At 50.0% G+C, this 14,563-nt stretch overlaps 1 protein-coding gene across 1 annotated transcript; it reads left to right on the top strand.

Annotated features, from left to right (window-relative positions):
• The first annotated feature begins 260 nt into the window (after positions 1-260).
• On the top strand, positions 261-5,792 carry Cck (cholecystokinin). Its single transcript, XM_035444037.1, has 2 exons — positions 261-474; positions 5,659-5,792. Exons 1-2 carry the CDS (start codon positions 261-263, stop codon positions 5,790-5,792), a joined length of 348 nt encoding a protein of 115 aa, XP_035299928.1.
• The last annotated feature ends 8,771 nt before the right edge of the window (positions 5,793-14,563 follow it).

Here is a 14,563-nt window from a genome sequence, read left to right as displayed (position 1 = left end):
TGAACCTGGAAGTAAATGGGGTCTGTGCGGGATTCCCGGGCCCTGGGTGTGGATAACACAAAAGCCAGGCAGAAGTGTCCCCAGGCGCGCGGTGGCCAGGGCGCAGCCAAGGACTGGACTTGACTAGTTCTAGGGCATGAGCCAGGCTGGCGGCCACAGCCCCGCGTTCAGCCTCGGCGGACTTCGTGTGCGGGACTTTTGGCTGCAGCCCGCCGAGCTCAGCCCTTGGTTCATGACCCTCGCCTCCGCTCCCCACAGCCATGAAGAGCAGCGTGTGTCTGTGCGTCCTGATGGCAGTCCTGGCTGCAGGCGCCCTGGCGCAGCCAGTGGCACCAGCAGAAGCCGCGGAGTCGGCGGTGCAGCGGGCAGAGGAGGCCCCCCGAAGGCAGCTGAGGGCGGTGCTCAGGACCGACGGCGAGCCCCGAGCGCGCCTGGGCGCACTGCTCGCACGATACATTCAGCAGGCACGCAAAGGTAAGGATGTCCGCTCTGCCTCACGCGGCGGCTGCTGCTGCGGTCTGGGTTCCCATTCCTGATCTCCAAAGCACCTGCAGGGAAGAGGAGGAAACCAGAGCACACGAGGAGCAAGATTCTCTCTTTCCTTCCCTGAGGTACTCTGCACCGCACTGTGGCATCAGCAGGTGGTGTTCTCAGCACCCAAGAGGGGAGATGGGTGGAGGGCTTACCGCGTGGGTAAGAGGAGCGGGCTAACCCTTCTCGGAACTGACTTCGGCACTGTATTAGGGTTGAAGTCCAACACCGCTTTAGGAAAACACACACACACACACACACACACACACACACACACACACACACACACACACACACACACACACACAAAGTGCTGGTAAGAGTCTCCAGATCCGCCCTCTCCTCTGTGCTGTATATACAGCAGGACTGGGGACCACCCAGACACTGACCCTCGGGACCCCTCTGGCGTGAAATAGGTCAGTGCTGAGAAAACCTGAGACTTGAGACACGTAGCTGGCACTGTGTACATGTCCCCCTGTATGGCGCAGGAGGTAAGGGTCAAAGAGCAGCTGGAGTTCCCTTGACTGCCCAGTCAGGATGGCCACAGAGTGAAAGCTGTGTCTTACGTTTCTATAGCTGTCAGAAAGGTGGCCACCATGCTGACCACCTCAGGGATCTTCTCAATATTGGAAGCCGCCCCCCCCCCACGATCCCCGTGGGCTATTCAGCAGCTTGCCAGTTGAGGGTTCCTCTCCTGTACCCAAATCTCTCATCTTCAGAGAGGCGATGGGGACAGCGCAGACCAGATCCTCTCCCAGCTCGGGAGTCATGGCTGCCACCAAGACAGCTTTCATCTGACTTTATCAGCAGGGACATGGATGGTGACTTCTGGCTGGGGTGTGTTAAACTGGACCAGTAGAGTGAGATTTAACTTTCGAAGGTGGGCCCTTTGTTCTGTGGAGCTCATTTACTCAACGTGTCCTGTCTGATTTGAACAGCCCAGGGCATTGGGCTTGACTAGTGAGGGGGAACTGGGGAACTTGGTTGAGTTTCCTAGAGTCCCCCATGAAGATGCGACCAGGGGACTTCAGGGGAATCAAGAGATTTCTTATGTTTCTTCCTGTTTGGGAACTCACCCCACAGCCATCCCTTTCTAGGTTGTTTTCCTGCTAATTCAATGGAGGGAGGGAGAGATGAGAGAGAGAGAGAGAGAGAGAGAGAGAGAGAGAGAGAGAGAGAGAGAGAGAGAGAGAGAGAGAAATGCATACATACACACATACAGACACATACATACATACATACATACATACATACATACATACATACATGCACACACACACATACACACATACACACCAGGTAATAAGAAAACCTGGGAACGTGGGATGCCCCCTCCCCATTCCTTCTGATGTGGGCCAGCAGACCCTTCTGAAGTATTTTAGACTTTTCTAGACTCTTCAGTGAGCTGTCAGTCTATAGAACCTTTGGCCTGAGTTTGGGAATGCCCGAGCAGTTCTAGCAACAGAAAGCCTGGTTGCTGAATTATTGCCTAGAACCAACACATGACAGTGGTTTTCCCAGCAGCTGGAAGCCACTCCGAGCTCTCTTCTCAGACCCTGTCTCCCCTCAGCCTGTTGGACCCACTGAGCCCAGAAAGGAGTAGCCTTCATTTGAAAGTTGGTTTGCTCACACCCAGGGTCAGGGCTAAGTATAGAAGAGTGATGCCCACTTTTTGACAAAATATAAACTCAGGATCAATATTGTCAATACTGCACAATTTCTCTGAATATTTTATAAATGATTTTTTATTCAACTATAATACATACTATTCTTAAAGACTCTAGACGAGATACTTTTTTGAGTGATTGGGGCTTGGCTTTAGCTGGTAGACTGGCCTAGAATGCACAAAATCCTGAGTTCAACTCTCACACCACATGACACCCAGCCTGTAATCCTAGCATCGGGAGGTGGGGGTGGGTGGACCAGTTCAAAGCTAGCCTCTGCTGTGCAGCAAGTTTGAGGCCAGCTTGGGCTATGTAAGATCTCATATTTAAAAACAAAAAGTAAAATATGAAATAAAACCAAGCTTATCTTTAGAGCTTGTCTGCAGAGCCCTCAGTGGTCCCAGAGGAAGCCTATTCATTCCTGTGGAAGGTGGGGAGGCACTGGTGGTCCAGAGGGAAGTGTGTTCCCGTGGGAGGTGGGGAGGCATTGGTGGTCCAGGGGGAAGTGTGTTCCCGTGGGAGGTGGGGAGGCATCAATGGCACTAGCATCCAATGCTCTCTCCATGCATCTCTCTCAAGCCTTAAAACCTTTCTTCACATGAGCATCTATCTCACTGTCTTTCACTTATGAAGCCTGTGCTAAAGAAGGCAAATGCCATCTGTGCACACATTGGTGCATCTAGGAGGCAGCAGGAGTCTATACAGGTTTGACTTACGCCGCGGCCTGGAGGCCATACGGTTCCCAGCTCACCTGCTGCAGGAGTCAGATCACTTTGTCTCAGACCACTCTAAGCCCCTTCGCTGTGTAGTGCTGGCGATGGATGGAGGGTGATAACAACATGCCTGAGGACAGATCTGTGTAGGATGTGAGAGCCAAGGCATGTTCCAAACACAGCTCCCATGAGAGTAAAGTGCCCAGCCACTGACCGGACAGCTGGCTCGATAGAAGCGTGGGTTGTGCCCAGCCCTCAGAGTAGACACTAATCCCTAAACAGGCCAGAGGATGGGCTGTGCTTTCTTATGACATGGGAACTGGGCTGCATGTATTTCTGACTGTGTGTATGTATGTATGTATGTATGTATGTATGTATGTATGTATATGTTTTGTTTTGTTTTACCTGAGTAATTCTAAGCAGCTAAGCAGAGGGCCTGTTCTGTATAAGCTGGGGCTGTCTACCCAAAGAACACAGTGAGTGGACTCTCATTTCCCAAACCGGGAAGACATGGGGTCAGGGAGAGGAAATGTGGGCTGCTATTTGTTGTGTTGGTTTCAGTTTCAAGTTTAACTGGTTAAATTCATTATGCAGTAAGTCAGGGTAACTGCTTCTGTGGTGTCATTAAAAATGTTTTAAAATATGTATTAATTAGGCCATAGTGGTGAGTTTCATTATGACGTTTAGTGCATCTACAACACACTCAAATCACACCTACCCCAGTGCCCTCACTGGTTACCCTCCCTCTCCTGGTTCTCTTCCCAACCAACCCCTCTCTACTCTGCTGCTTTTTTCTTTCTTCAGTGACCCAATGGGTCTCCTCAGGGTTGCTTACTGGAGCATGGGACAGGGAGACCTACTCTGGCTGTGTGTCTGGGAGCAGGAGCCAACAGCGAAGCCACCTGCAAACTGCCCACAGGTGGGAACACTGGTGCCAGGCAGTGAGAGCTGTTGAGAGGTTTACCACTTCTCCTAAGGACCCCAGGGTCTCTCTTTGCCCTTGGTCAGCACAAAAGGCGCTACACTGGTTACAAGTCTGGGAGGCCATTGTCAACCATTTGTGGCCTGGGACCATGCATCTGCCCGAAGAGGAAGGAATCATGGAATCATGTCACCGTGCCCCTCCTTGCCCAGGTCACACAGCCGTCACAGGCTGGCCCCCACTGCAGGTTCCATTGTTGTAAGGCTGATTTTTTGTTTGTTTGTTTTGAGACAGGGTTTCTCCGTATTGCTTTGGAGGCTGTCCTGGCACTCACTCTGTGGACCAGGCTGGCCTCAAACTCACAGAGATCCACCTGCCTCTGCCTCCAGAGTGCTGGTATCAAAGGCGTGCGCCACCACTGCCTGACCAAAAGGCTGATTTAAGCTTCATCTTTGTGACCTTTTTCATTCAGTTTCTTTGAATGTTACCAAGATGCCAGTGTTTTAATCTGACAGGGTGTGTTTTTCTGGTTATTATTTTAAAAAGACTATAGCTTTCAAAAGTAATAATTTATAAACAATATTCATGTAGAAAGAGAACTTGATTTTATTTTTTTTAAACATTTACTTATAAGGGGGCATGCCATGGTGGTGTTGTGGAGTTCAGAGGACAACCCACAGGAATCTGCTCTCTTCCACTGTGTGGGTCCAGGGGCTCAAATTCCCATTGTCAAGGTCAGCAATAAACATCTTTACCCACTGAGCTGACTAGTTCTTGTTCTAAAAAAATATTTATTTAGTTACACACGTGCATGCGTGTGTGTGTGTGTGTGTGTGTGTGTGTGTATAGTATGCATACAGAAGTCAAAAGACAACCTCAGGTATTGGTTGGTCCTTACCTTCTACCTAGTTTTAGGCTGTATCCCTTTTGTTGTTGCTTGTCACTGCCTTTCATACTCCGGGCTGCCTGGCCCATGAGCTTCTGGGGGATTTTCCTGTCTCCACCTCCCATCTCTGTCTAGGACATGCATGGATGGGCTCCAGGAATGTGAACTTAGGTTGTCGGGTTTATGCAGCAAGTGCTCTCACCTGCTGAGCCATCCATCTCCCTCGTTCCTTGATTCTGTTTCTAAAAAACTTACCTTTGAATCACGGTGTCCCAGAAAGTTCCTTGATGATGCTGGGATGTTAAGGCCTCATTTTAAAAAGCCATGAGTCCTGGGACGATCTTTGCATGGCTTCTGCTGTGGGTTATGTACACTATGAAATGCTGTTTGGGGTAGGAAAAGACAGACAACACCCAGGCTGAGCATGGCAGGAAGAAGTGTGCCCCTCTAAACACTTCCACACAAGTGCTTCCTCTTGCGTTTGTTTTTGGCTTGGCAGCAGCTATTTAATGCCTATAAGAAGGCCTGGTGAGATGGTGGTGTCAGTAAAGGGCTCACTGCACAAGCACAAAGACCAGTTCAATCCCCAGGATCCCACGTGAAAAAGTTGGGTGTGCAGACACAGGAGGATCGCTGGGGCTTGCTGGCCAGTCAGTATAGTGCAATCACTGAGCTCCAGATGCAGCAGGAGGCTGTCTCAATGAGATGGAGTCAAGATTGAGGAAGACATAGATGTCCATCCGCATGTGTAAATACATGTATGTACACTGAACAAGCATGAGCATACACAGACAGACAGACAGACAGACAGACAGACAGACAGACAGACACACACACACACACACACACACACACACACACACACACAGAGTCCTGGCTTTCCCCACTGCTTTAGTCATATTCTCAGATCTACAGCCCTTGTCTCCTTCTTTTCTACTGCAGCTCCTTCCGGCCGCATGTCTGTTCTTAAGTCCCTGCAGAGCCTGGACCCTAGCCACAGGATCAGTGACCGAGACTACATGGGCTGGATGGATTTTGGCCGGCGCAGTGCTGAGGACTACGAATACCCGTCCTAGTGGACAACTTCTCGGCCCCGCTTGGAGGAGGCGGAGTGAGAAAGCAGCCACGCGCACAACCCCTCAGCTCTGCTGTTTGACATTTTGAGCATCTATTTATTAAGTCCCAAATGTGAAACCTGTCTGTCAAGAGTGTGCTGTGCGGCCACACACCTCAGCGCAGCTGGAGGTTGGAGGCTGTGTTTTCCTCCAGTGAATCCCAGACCTAATGTTGCTATGCTATTAAAGATATTCCCCTCTGCCCCTCATTTGTTGTGTCCAGTGAGGGTCCCCAGAATGGACAAGGAGGGAGAGTAGTAAACGGTGCCCACAGGGGAATCCTTGCAGTAGATGGTCCCAGAAAGGGCTTGGGACATGAGTGCAGGGCATGGAGCTGAGCTCCCCACTCAATGCAAGGTGGCTTGTGGACAGGCCCTTGGGCTCAGCTCCAAGGCCTAGACCTGGCTACACTGATCCCTGATCTTTTCTCCCAGGCTCTCCTACCCCAATAAGTTACAGAGCAGTCACTGCCCCACAGCCTGTCCTCTACAGACAAGGAGGTGAACCCTGGAAGGTGGAAGGGGCTGACCCTGGTGCCGCAGCTCGTGAGTCCCAGACTTAAAGGCTGATGCACCTAGGACTCCATTACCCAGCACCCCTAGAACTATGGCGTGTAGGAAATCGTGGTAAAGTGCACATTCTGACCCAGAAAATCAGGGCTCAAGTCCAAGCAGACACCCAGGTGCTGCTGACCCCAAATCATTCTTGGGGCTTTCACCAGTGCAGCACACAGCCCGATGTCTTTGTCCTGGGGAACCTATTTCTGTTCTGCCCCAAGTAGAGAGGCACTGACAGACCAAAGAAAGGCTTCCATCCACACCTAGCTTGATGGGTTTATAGGGTTACTTGCAGAAGCATGGGTGAGTCTGGCAGCTGCACCCCCCCAAAAGCATACCCCAACACTGGGGGGCAATCATGAAAGCTGCATCCCTCAAGCTCCCTGAACAACCCACAGGCAACTCCATGGAAGAGTCTCCTCTCATCCAGAGATGGTTTTCCACTTGTATAGTAGCCGAGGGGGGAGCCTCTTGCATATTGTTTCATGAGCCTGATGGGCCTCGGCCCAGTCACACTGCAGTCAGTCAGAGGACACTCAGGGGGCAGGGGGGACTTCTGTCGTCCAGAACAGGACCCAATATGTTCATTCTCTGTGGGCATCCATAAAGGGATCCAGTCCACAGAGACATCCAGAGGTGACCTAGGAATGGCCACCCACAGTGCAGCTTCCCAGACCTCCTGACTGAGGCCTCCAGGACAGGGTGACATGAAGGGATGGACACTGGAAGCAACATTGTCCCATCTGTGTCATGTCTCAGGGGGCCCACCCAGCCCGTCATCACTCACTGGGATGCTCAGTGTTTCTTTGGTGGTAGAGAAGAGACTGTTAGGAAGCCCTTCTGGTGACCTCAGGAAGATGCGGTCAGAGCAATCTTTAACCAGAGCAGAAGTTAGAATTCAGTGTAACGTTAAGACCCCAGTAGATAACACAATACGCCGCCCCCGTGCAGGGTTCCCACCTCATTTAGTCCCAACATTTGGGTCTCTGAGACTGCCTCAGATATTAGGGGTCCCATCCCCATGTGTCATGTCTGCCTTTACTGGTAACTTGATTGGATTTGGAATCACCTAGGAGACACACCTCTGGGGAATATCCGTGAGGTCACTTCCGGAGAAGATTAACTGAAGAGGGGACGTCCCCTGCCCCAAACACGGGTAGCGCCATCCCAGGGGCTGGGATCCCAAACTGAATAAAAGGGGGGAAGCCAGCTGAGCACCGGCGTCCACCTCTACTTCCCAATGCTCCCTCCACCACCATCCTTTCCTCACCACGGCAGACAGGATTCCTTTAAACCCTGAGTCAAAATAAATCCTTTCTCCCTGAAGTTGCCTTGGTCACAGAGAAGGGAATAGCAACTACTGTACCACGATTCATTCAAAAATATGTGTAGGCCTGTGTTTCCAGCACACCACCAAGCATGGGGTGGGGTGGGAGTGTGCAAATGCCCGTGTTGTGGGAATGGGCAAAGGACTCGGAAGTGAACGCAACGCCCACAATGCCCAGTGAACAAAGACCTGGCCTGATTTAGTGGCTTCTGAATCGCCAGGCATGGGGGCACTGTTTCCAAAGATAAAGCCACCCACGCCTCTTAGAAATATAAGACCAAGACATTTTGGTGATGCCACGTAACTCATTCGTTAATAAACTGGTAAGAAGAAGGACAATGGGCATACAGAGTTTGTCAGGAGTACCTCGACCTGGTAAGGGACTCAGACCAACCAAGTCAATGCTTGGAATAGTCTGAACAGCAAGTAGTTACAGCTTAGGGTATTTTCCCTATGTTTCTATAGATGCTTCAGTAGGGACTCAAGAGCTAATGGAGATTATGAGCTCAAAGACAGGCGCCAAGTACCAAATGAATGGGAGAGGCGCCGCAGAGGCGGCCTTGGTGTACTGACTACTGTGCTCCCAGTTCAAGGACCCAGTCCCTTGAGTGGAGCAGCCATGGCTGTAGCAGAGAAGGTGGTTGGTCCCACTGCATCTATAGACAGGAAGCAGAGAGAGGCAACACTGCTGTTCAGCTTGCTTTATCCTTTTCATTCTGTTCAGGGCCCTGGTCTGCGGGATGCTGTCACCCGCAGCTAGGGTGAATCTTCTCACTAAGTTAAATGTTTCTAGAACATCCTCACAGGCATACCCAGAGCTGTCTCTTCTGGGTGGTTCTAAATCTCATTAAACTGATAAGACCAGACATAGCATGAGGCAGAGGGGAGAATCGTAATCTCTGGATCTCATTTCTAGGTACGTTCAATATTTTTCCCTGGCACCTTTAAATTATTGCTCATCCTGGAGGTAAACACAGCAGGAGCCAAGCAAAGAGAGAGCTGTGGCCTCACTAATTTCCCCTGGGCTCTGGGTTCTGCGAATTTTTGCTATTGAATGTGAAAAGGATTTGCTGTGTCTTCCTTCCACTGTGGCTACAGCATCTGCCCCAGATTCCCAACCAGTCCCTGATCCCACTGGGCAGAGCTCCGCTCCCAGGCCTCCGCCCCACTCGTCTCTAAGCCTTCCCCAGCCATTACACTCTAGCCCCTGCCCTCCTCAGTGTTTCCCGAGAACACTAACCTCAGATCCCCCTCAGGACTTCTCTCTGGCTCATCTTACCCCCAAAGCTTGGCTGAACTGCCCAGGTCCTTCAGCCCTGCCTCACCATCTCGCCATCCTCCACACAAGACTCCTTCCTCCCGTGCCTCCTTCCTCCTCGGAGTTACATTGCATATTAATTGATCGCTTGTTTCATCTTGTCCACTAGGGAATCAGTCCCACAAGGGCAGGGATTTTTTTGTCTGTTGCATTTAATTTCTATCACTTACCATAGTGTCTGCACTCAATAAATATTTGTACAATGGATTTGTCGGCAAAGAAAGGTTCTCAGGATCCCTCCCACTAAGGTTACCCACCAGTTTTAGAAGCAATTTCACACAGGGACGTGATCAAGTCCTACCAAGTAGGCATAGGAAGCTGAAAGGCAGGCTGCCAGGCATGAGGGGTATGAAGAGTGACAGAGTGCTCCAAAGTGCACCGCCCCCTTCCCTGGCCTCTCCCCTCCACTCCCCCACACAAATGCAGCCTCATTTCTTTTACTCCAGTCAAACCCAGAAAGGGGGCCAGTGAGGTGGCTCAGGCTTACCACCAAGCCCAATAACATGAGTTCTGTATCTGGAGCCCACACGGTGGGCAGAGAGAACAGACTCTCATGATTTGGTCTCCACATACACATCAATTGATATTTCTCAATTGATTTTTTAAGTTCAAGGTATTGATAATATCGAAAGAAGAAAAAGAATGAATTGGCGATTTTTTTTAGTGGGTTCACTCAGTGTATTAAAGAGGTAGAAACTGGGGGCTGGAGAGATGGCTCGGAGGTTAAGGGCACTGGCTGCTCTTCCAGAGGTCCTGAGTTCAATTTGCAGCAACCACATGGTGGCTCACAACCATCCATAATAAGATCTGGTGCCCTCTTCTGGTGTGCAGGGATACATGCAGGCAGAGCATTGTATACATAATAAATAAATAAATAAATAAATAAATAAATAAATAAATAAATCTTAAAAAAAAAAGAGGTGGGAAACTGTCTAAACAGGTGCTGGCACGGTCTGAAATCCTAGGTACTTGGGAGGCTGAGACAGGAGGATTGTGAGTTCAAGGCAACTTAGCAGGACACTGTCTCAAAATAAAAAATAAAGAGAAAGCCAGAGATGTAGTTAAGTGATAGAGCATTTGCCTAGCATTTGTGAGGCCCTGGGTTCTATCCTCAGCAACACACACACACACCCCTCACACACACACACACAAGCACACACAGACACATATGCACACACGGGCACATACCCTCACACAGGTGCATGCATGTACGCCAGGGGAGCATTTGCTCATGCAATCACTTTAAAGTTCTTTAAAGGCCTCAAGAGTCCTGGCATCTGTGAAATCTGGACAACAGCATCTATTGATTGTCTTTTCCAAGGAGAATTGAACATCTTACGTACGGTACTTTGTCTGCTGCGGACATGGTGTGTAACCCAAAGAGCGTGAACATCACACTATGAAGCCCTGGATCTTGATGTCTTAGAAAGTATCAGTATTTTTACTGTAGTGGCTTATCAGCCCAGTGCAACCCACCTTGTTTTGTCCATGTGTACACCATTCTGTTTGTAAAGAATGAAGCTGCTCCCTGGCCTCCTTCCTGGCACTCTGGCACATGCCACAGTGGTCAGCCAGGGGACTGGTAGGGTTGACCACAGTCACCCGAGTTTTTGGTAGGGGAGTGAGAGTCGGTAAACATTGTGTACTCACACAGAATTATCTAGAAACAAACTTAAGTGATAAAAATACAAAAAAAAAAAAGTAGGTGTCCAGGGCTTTAGTGAAGCTTAGCTTTGGGTGTGTACACAGAGTGTTAATTCGGGGAGACCCAGCCTGAGTGTTGAGGTATCAGCACACAGACTGGGATTCCAGGCTGAGTAAGAGGGAAAGGAGGGAGCCAGGGCGACACTTCAGTCCCTTCTCGGCTTCTTGATCCACCAAGAGGAGAGCCACAGCCACCCCCTTACCGCCACCGCCGCCGCCGCCACCACCACCACCACCACCACCTTGCTTTCTTCACGGACTACCACAAAAATACATCCTTCCTCCCCAAAACAGTACCTTGCCAGGTATGCCGTTAGAGCAATGAGAAAACTAACTGGTGGTTTCTATAGGAATGACCCCACAGGTTCATCGTTTTGAATGCGGTCATCAGGGAGTGGCCCTGGTAGGACTGTGGCCTTGCTGGAGGAAGTGTGTCATGGGGGTGGGCTTTGGGGTTTCAAAAGCTCAAGCCAGGCCCAGTGTCTCTCTCTTCCTGCTGCCTGCAGATGCAGATGTAGAACTCTCGGGTGCCACGACGGCCTCCACGCCACCATGCTCCCCACCAGGGTGATGGCCACGGTGTCTCTGCACAGCAATGGAACACCAATTAAGACAGTAACCAATGCAGCAGCCAGAAACTGCTGCTATGAGTTATGAGCCTGTCAGTGAAGATCCAGACTCAGTAACTCACCTCTGCAGAGGAATGGACCTGGCTCCACCCCTGCAGAAGAACACAGCGCACTTACCTGTACATCCCAGGTTGCTGATGTTTTCCTGGTAAGGTCATGTTGAGATTTGTAGGACTCTCTCTCTGATCTAATCAACTGAAAATTTAAGATAACCCCATAGTGGAATTATATTTTCAATGTGTCGCTTTTTTTAAAATTTTATTTCTGAGCTTTTAACACGATTGCTAAAAGACCCCTGAATTTAGGAAGATCACCCAATCACTGGAAAGAAAACAAAGATGGCTGTCAAATAAAATGCTTTTTGTAGAATTAAAACCAAGGGGGGGGGAACCCAAACAACTCTTCAAGATATTTTGAAGGCAACTTGGTAACCATGGTTACCTCTAATTAGTGAACCAGTATCTTCTGCCTTCCAGATCCGTGAGGAGGAAACCTGAAAGGAAAAACAACTTCAAAAAAGTGAAAATGTTAAGTTCTGTTGAGCATATAATCTTGTGTTTAAAACATAAAAACAGGGTAGAGAATTTGTTGCTGGCAAGACGGCTCCCACTTTGCCTTCACTGTCTGGGCTTCTCTCGCCAACCCCCCTTCCCCCAGAGAGTCGTGACCCCAACTTGGGGCATCTACAAAGTCTCCTTGGAAGAGGTGACACCAGGGGTCAGGGTGCAGGAGAGGTGACAAATTTCAGAAATGTAACTGGCAAAATTGGGCCGCATCTTAATCAGCTTCAAGAGTCAACTAGACAAACCCAGAGTCACCTGGGAAGAGTTCCTGTGAGGCACTCTCTTGATTGCTGTGGGAGAGCCTAGCCCACTGTGGTTGGTGCCACCCTGGGCAGGTGGTCCCGGGCTCTCTCTCTCTCTCTCTCTCTCTCTCTCTCTCTCTCTCTCCATATATATATATATATATATATACATATATATATATATATATATGCCACAGGGCGCAATTGAGTGGGCGGTGTCACCCCCCCATAGCCTCTGCTTCAGCTCCTGCCTCCTGTCTCCAGGCTCCTGCCTTGGCTTCCCTCAGTGACGGAACACACCTTTTCCTCCCCAGGTTGCTTGGATCATGGTGTCTATCACCACAACCAGAAAGAAAACTAGAACAGGACAAAAATCTATAATGCTCAAACTCCTGCTCTGTTCTGTGCTGGACAGAAGGAAGGGGACACACCTGGCTGTCACACTGGTCACAAGCACCCAGCAGGAACTTAATTACCTGGATTGGGACTTGAACAAAAAGGAATCCTGCAAGAGAAACTGTCAGGATCTAATCCAGATTTCCTAAGAGATGGAGGTCACACACACAAGCACAGGTGTGCACACACGCACATATGCACAAACATGCATTCATACACACACACGCACACTATGTCCACACACAAAGGAAAAGGCACATCCATTCTGGAGTCTTCCTGGCCCTCAGACCTTGTTAAAGTCTTCAATCTTTCACCTGAATAAGCCCGCAGCTGAGTCCAGGAAGGTGCAAGACTTCTGAGTCTCTGGAGCTTTTCTGTTTCCAGGAAGACAGATTTCATTTACAGCTAATGAAAGAGCAAACCAGGTTTCTGGCCACAGTGGACAACATGGCTATTGTCTACCTTATCTGGGAAAGAAAAGTGAATGTGGAAGCTGGGGACATGACCCCTGGCCTGCACTAGAACCTTCTGAAGCCGTTGTTTAGTTTTCCATGTATTTATTTAAATGCTATTTACTGGGGAGATGGCTCCATGGGTACAGTGCCGGCTGCATAAGCTTGAGGACCTGAGTTCAAGTCCCCAGCACCCATGTAAAAGCTGAGCATGGCGGCATGAGTCTGTAACCCTGGTGCTCTCAGGATGGAGACACGCAGATCCCATAGTGCTCTGGTCAGTCCGTGTAGAGAACTAGTGAGTGTTACTTGCACCAAAGTGTAAGACGGAGATGGAAGAAGATATCTGAGGTTGACCTCTGGCCTCCAGAGGCATGCACTCATGTGTATATCACACGCACAATGACAAAACAAAAAACAGCTGTTTCCTAGGGTGCCTACGGTCCAGGCACACACTAGGATGCTAAAGAGAGCCAGAGCCTTTGCGTCTGAGCAGGTCTGGAGCCCACAGTCCTGACTGGAAGGATTCAGGCATTACGATGGCCTGGCCCTGTCACCTGGCAGAATGCACTCAGGTGGTACCCTGGTCAGCCCTGCAAGCAGGTGTAAAGGACTCCTTTAACAGACAGACCCCCGCCCACTTACACTCTCTTCTCTTGCTCTCTCACCCTTTGCCCCTTACTCTTTCTCTCTCTCTTCACCCCCTCTCGCTCTCCACCCCCTTTAATAAACTCCACGTGGTTAACGAATCCCTTGGTTCGTGTTCCATCCCTCACTGTAATTGAAACAAAAGAACAACTGACTCCTGGCTTCACCGTGCATCTGTATCATGCCAGGCAGTGCACATGGCTTGGGCCTTTTCAAAATGAAAACTGCTCTACTCCCAACCAGGAAAGAGCTCGGGTCGGCTGAGGTTGTGTGCCGTGGGCGGCAGAGAAAAGCAATCATAACTTAACCAGTAACAAGGCTCTGTTTTCCAAGGAGGGAATACAGAGAATTGTGGGTTATTTACTGAGGATGGAACCCAGGACCTCATGCATGCTAGATGAGCTTGCTAGCACTGAGAGGCTCCGCAGGCCAGAGAACACGGGTATGGTAAGAATGAAAAGGAAAGGGGAATGCTGGGATAGCACCTCACAAATAATGGTGGGAACAGCACCCCCACTTCTGTGGGACACGGGGAGCAAAGGGAGCGGGTAGCGACTTGTAAAACTGAGATGTGTGTGGAGATATCTTGAGAAGGGGCAGCCTAGAGCTCAGAGGAGAGTGCCCTGACTGGATGCTATTTCTGCAACGAGGGTTGTGGTGGCTGTTGCCTGGCACTAGTCCTGCAGAGACCGAACAGCACCGCAGGCCAACTTGGAGAACCAGTGAACTTTCCTGGGGTCACTTACAGGAGCACAAATGACCCAGTGACAGCTGTGTCACCAAAGCTCACCCAGAGTGTGTGACGGCTCACAAAAGCTGGGAGCCTGGAGCTCACACTGTATAGTCTGCAGGCAGCTCAGAGGGTTGGAGAGCGTCCTTTCCAGGTGGCTCAGTCG

This window comes from Cricetulus griseus, chromosome 4 (genome assembly GCF_003668045.3).
Source record: "Cricetulus griseus strain 17A/GY chromosome 4, alternate assembly CriGri-PICRH-1.0, whole genome shotgun sequence".
In the NCBI taxonomy this organism is placed as follows: Eukaryota; Metazoa; Chordata; class Mammalia; order Rodentia; family Cricetidae; genus Cricetulus; species Cricetulus griseus.
The sequence above is the reverse complement of the archived record's forward strand: the minus strand, read 5'-3'. Positions and strand labels throughout refer to the sequence as shown.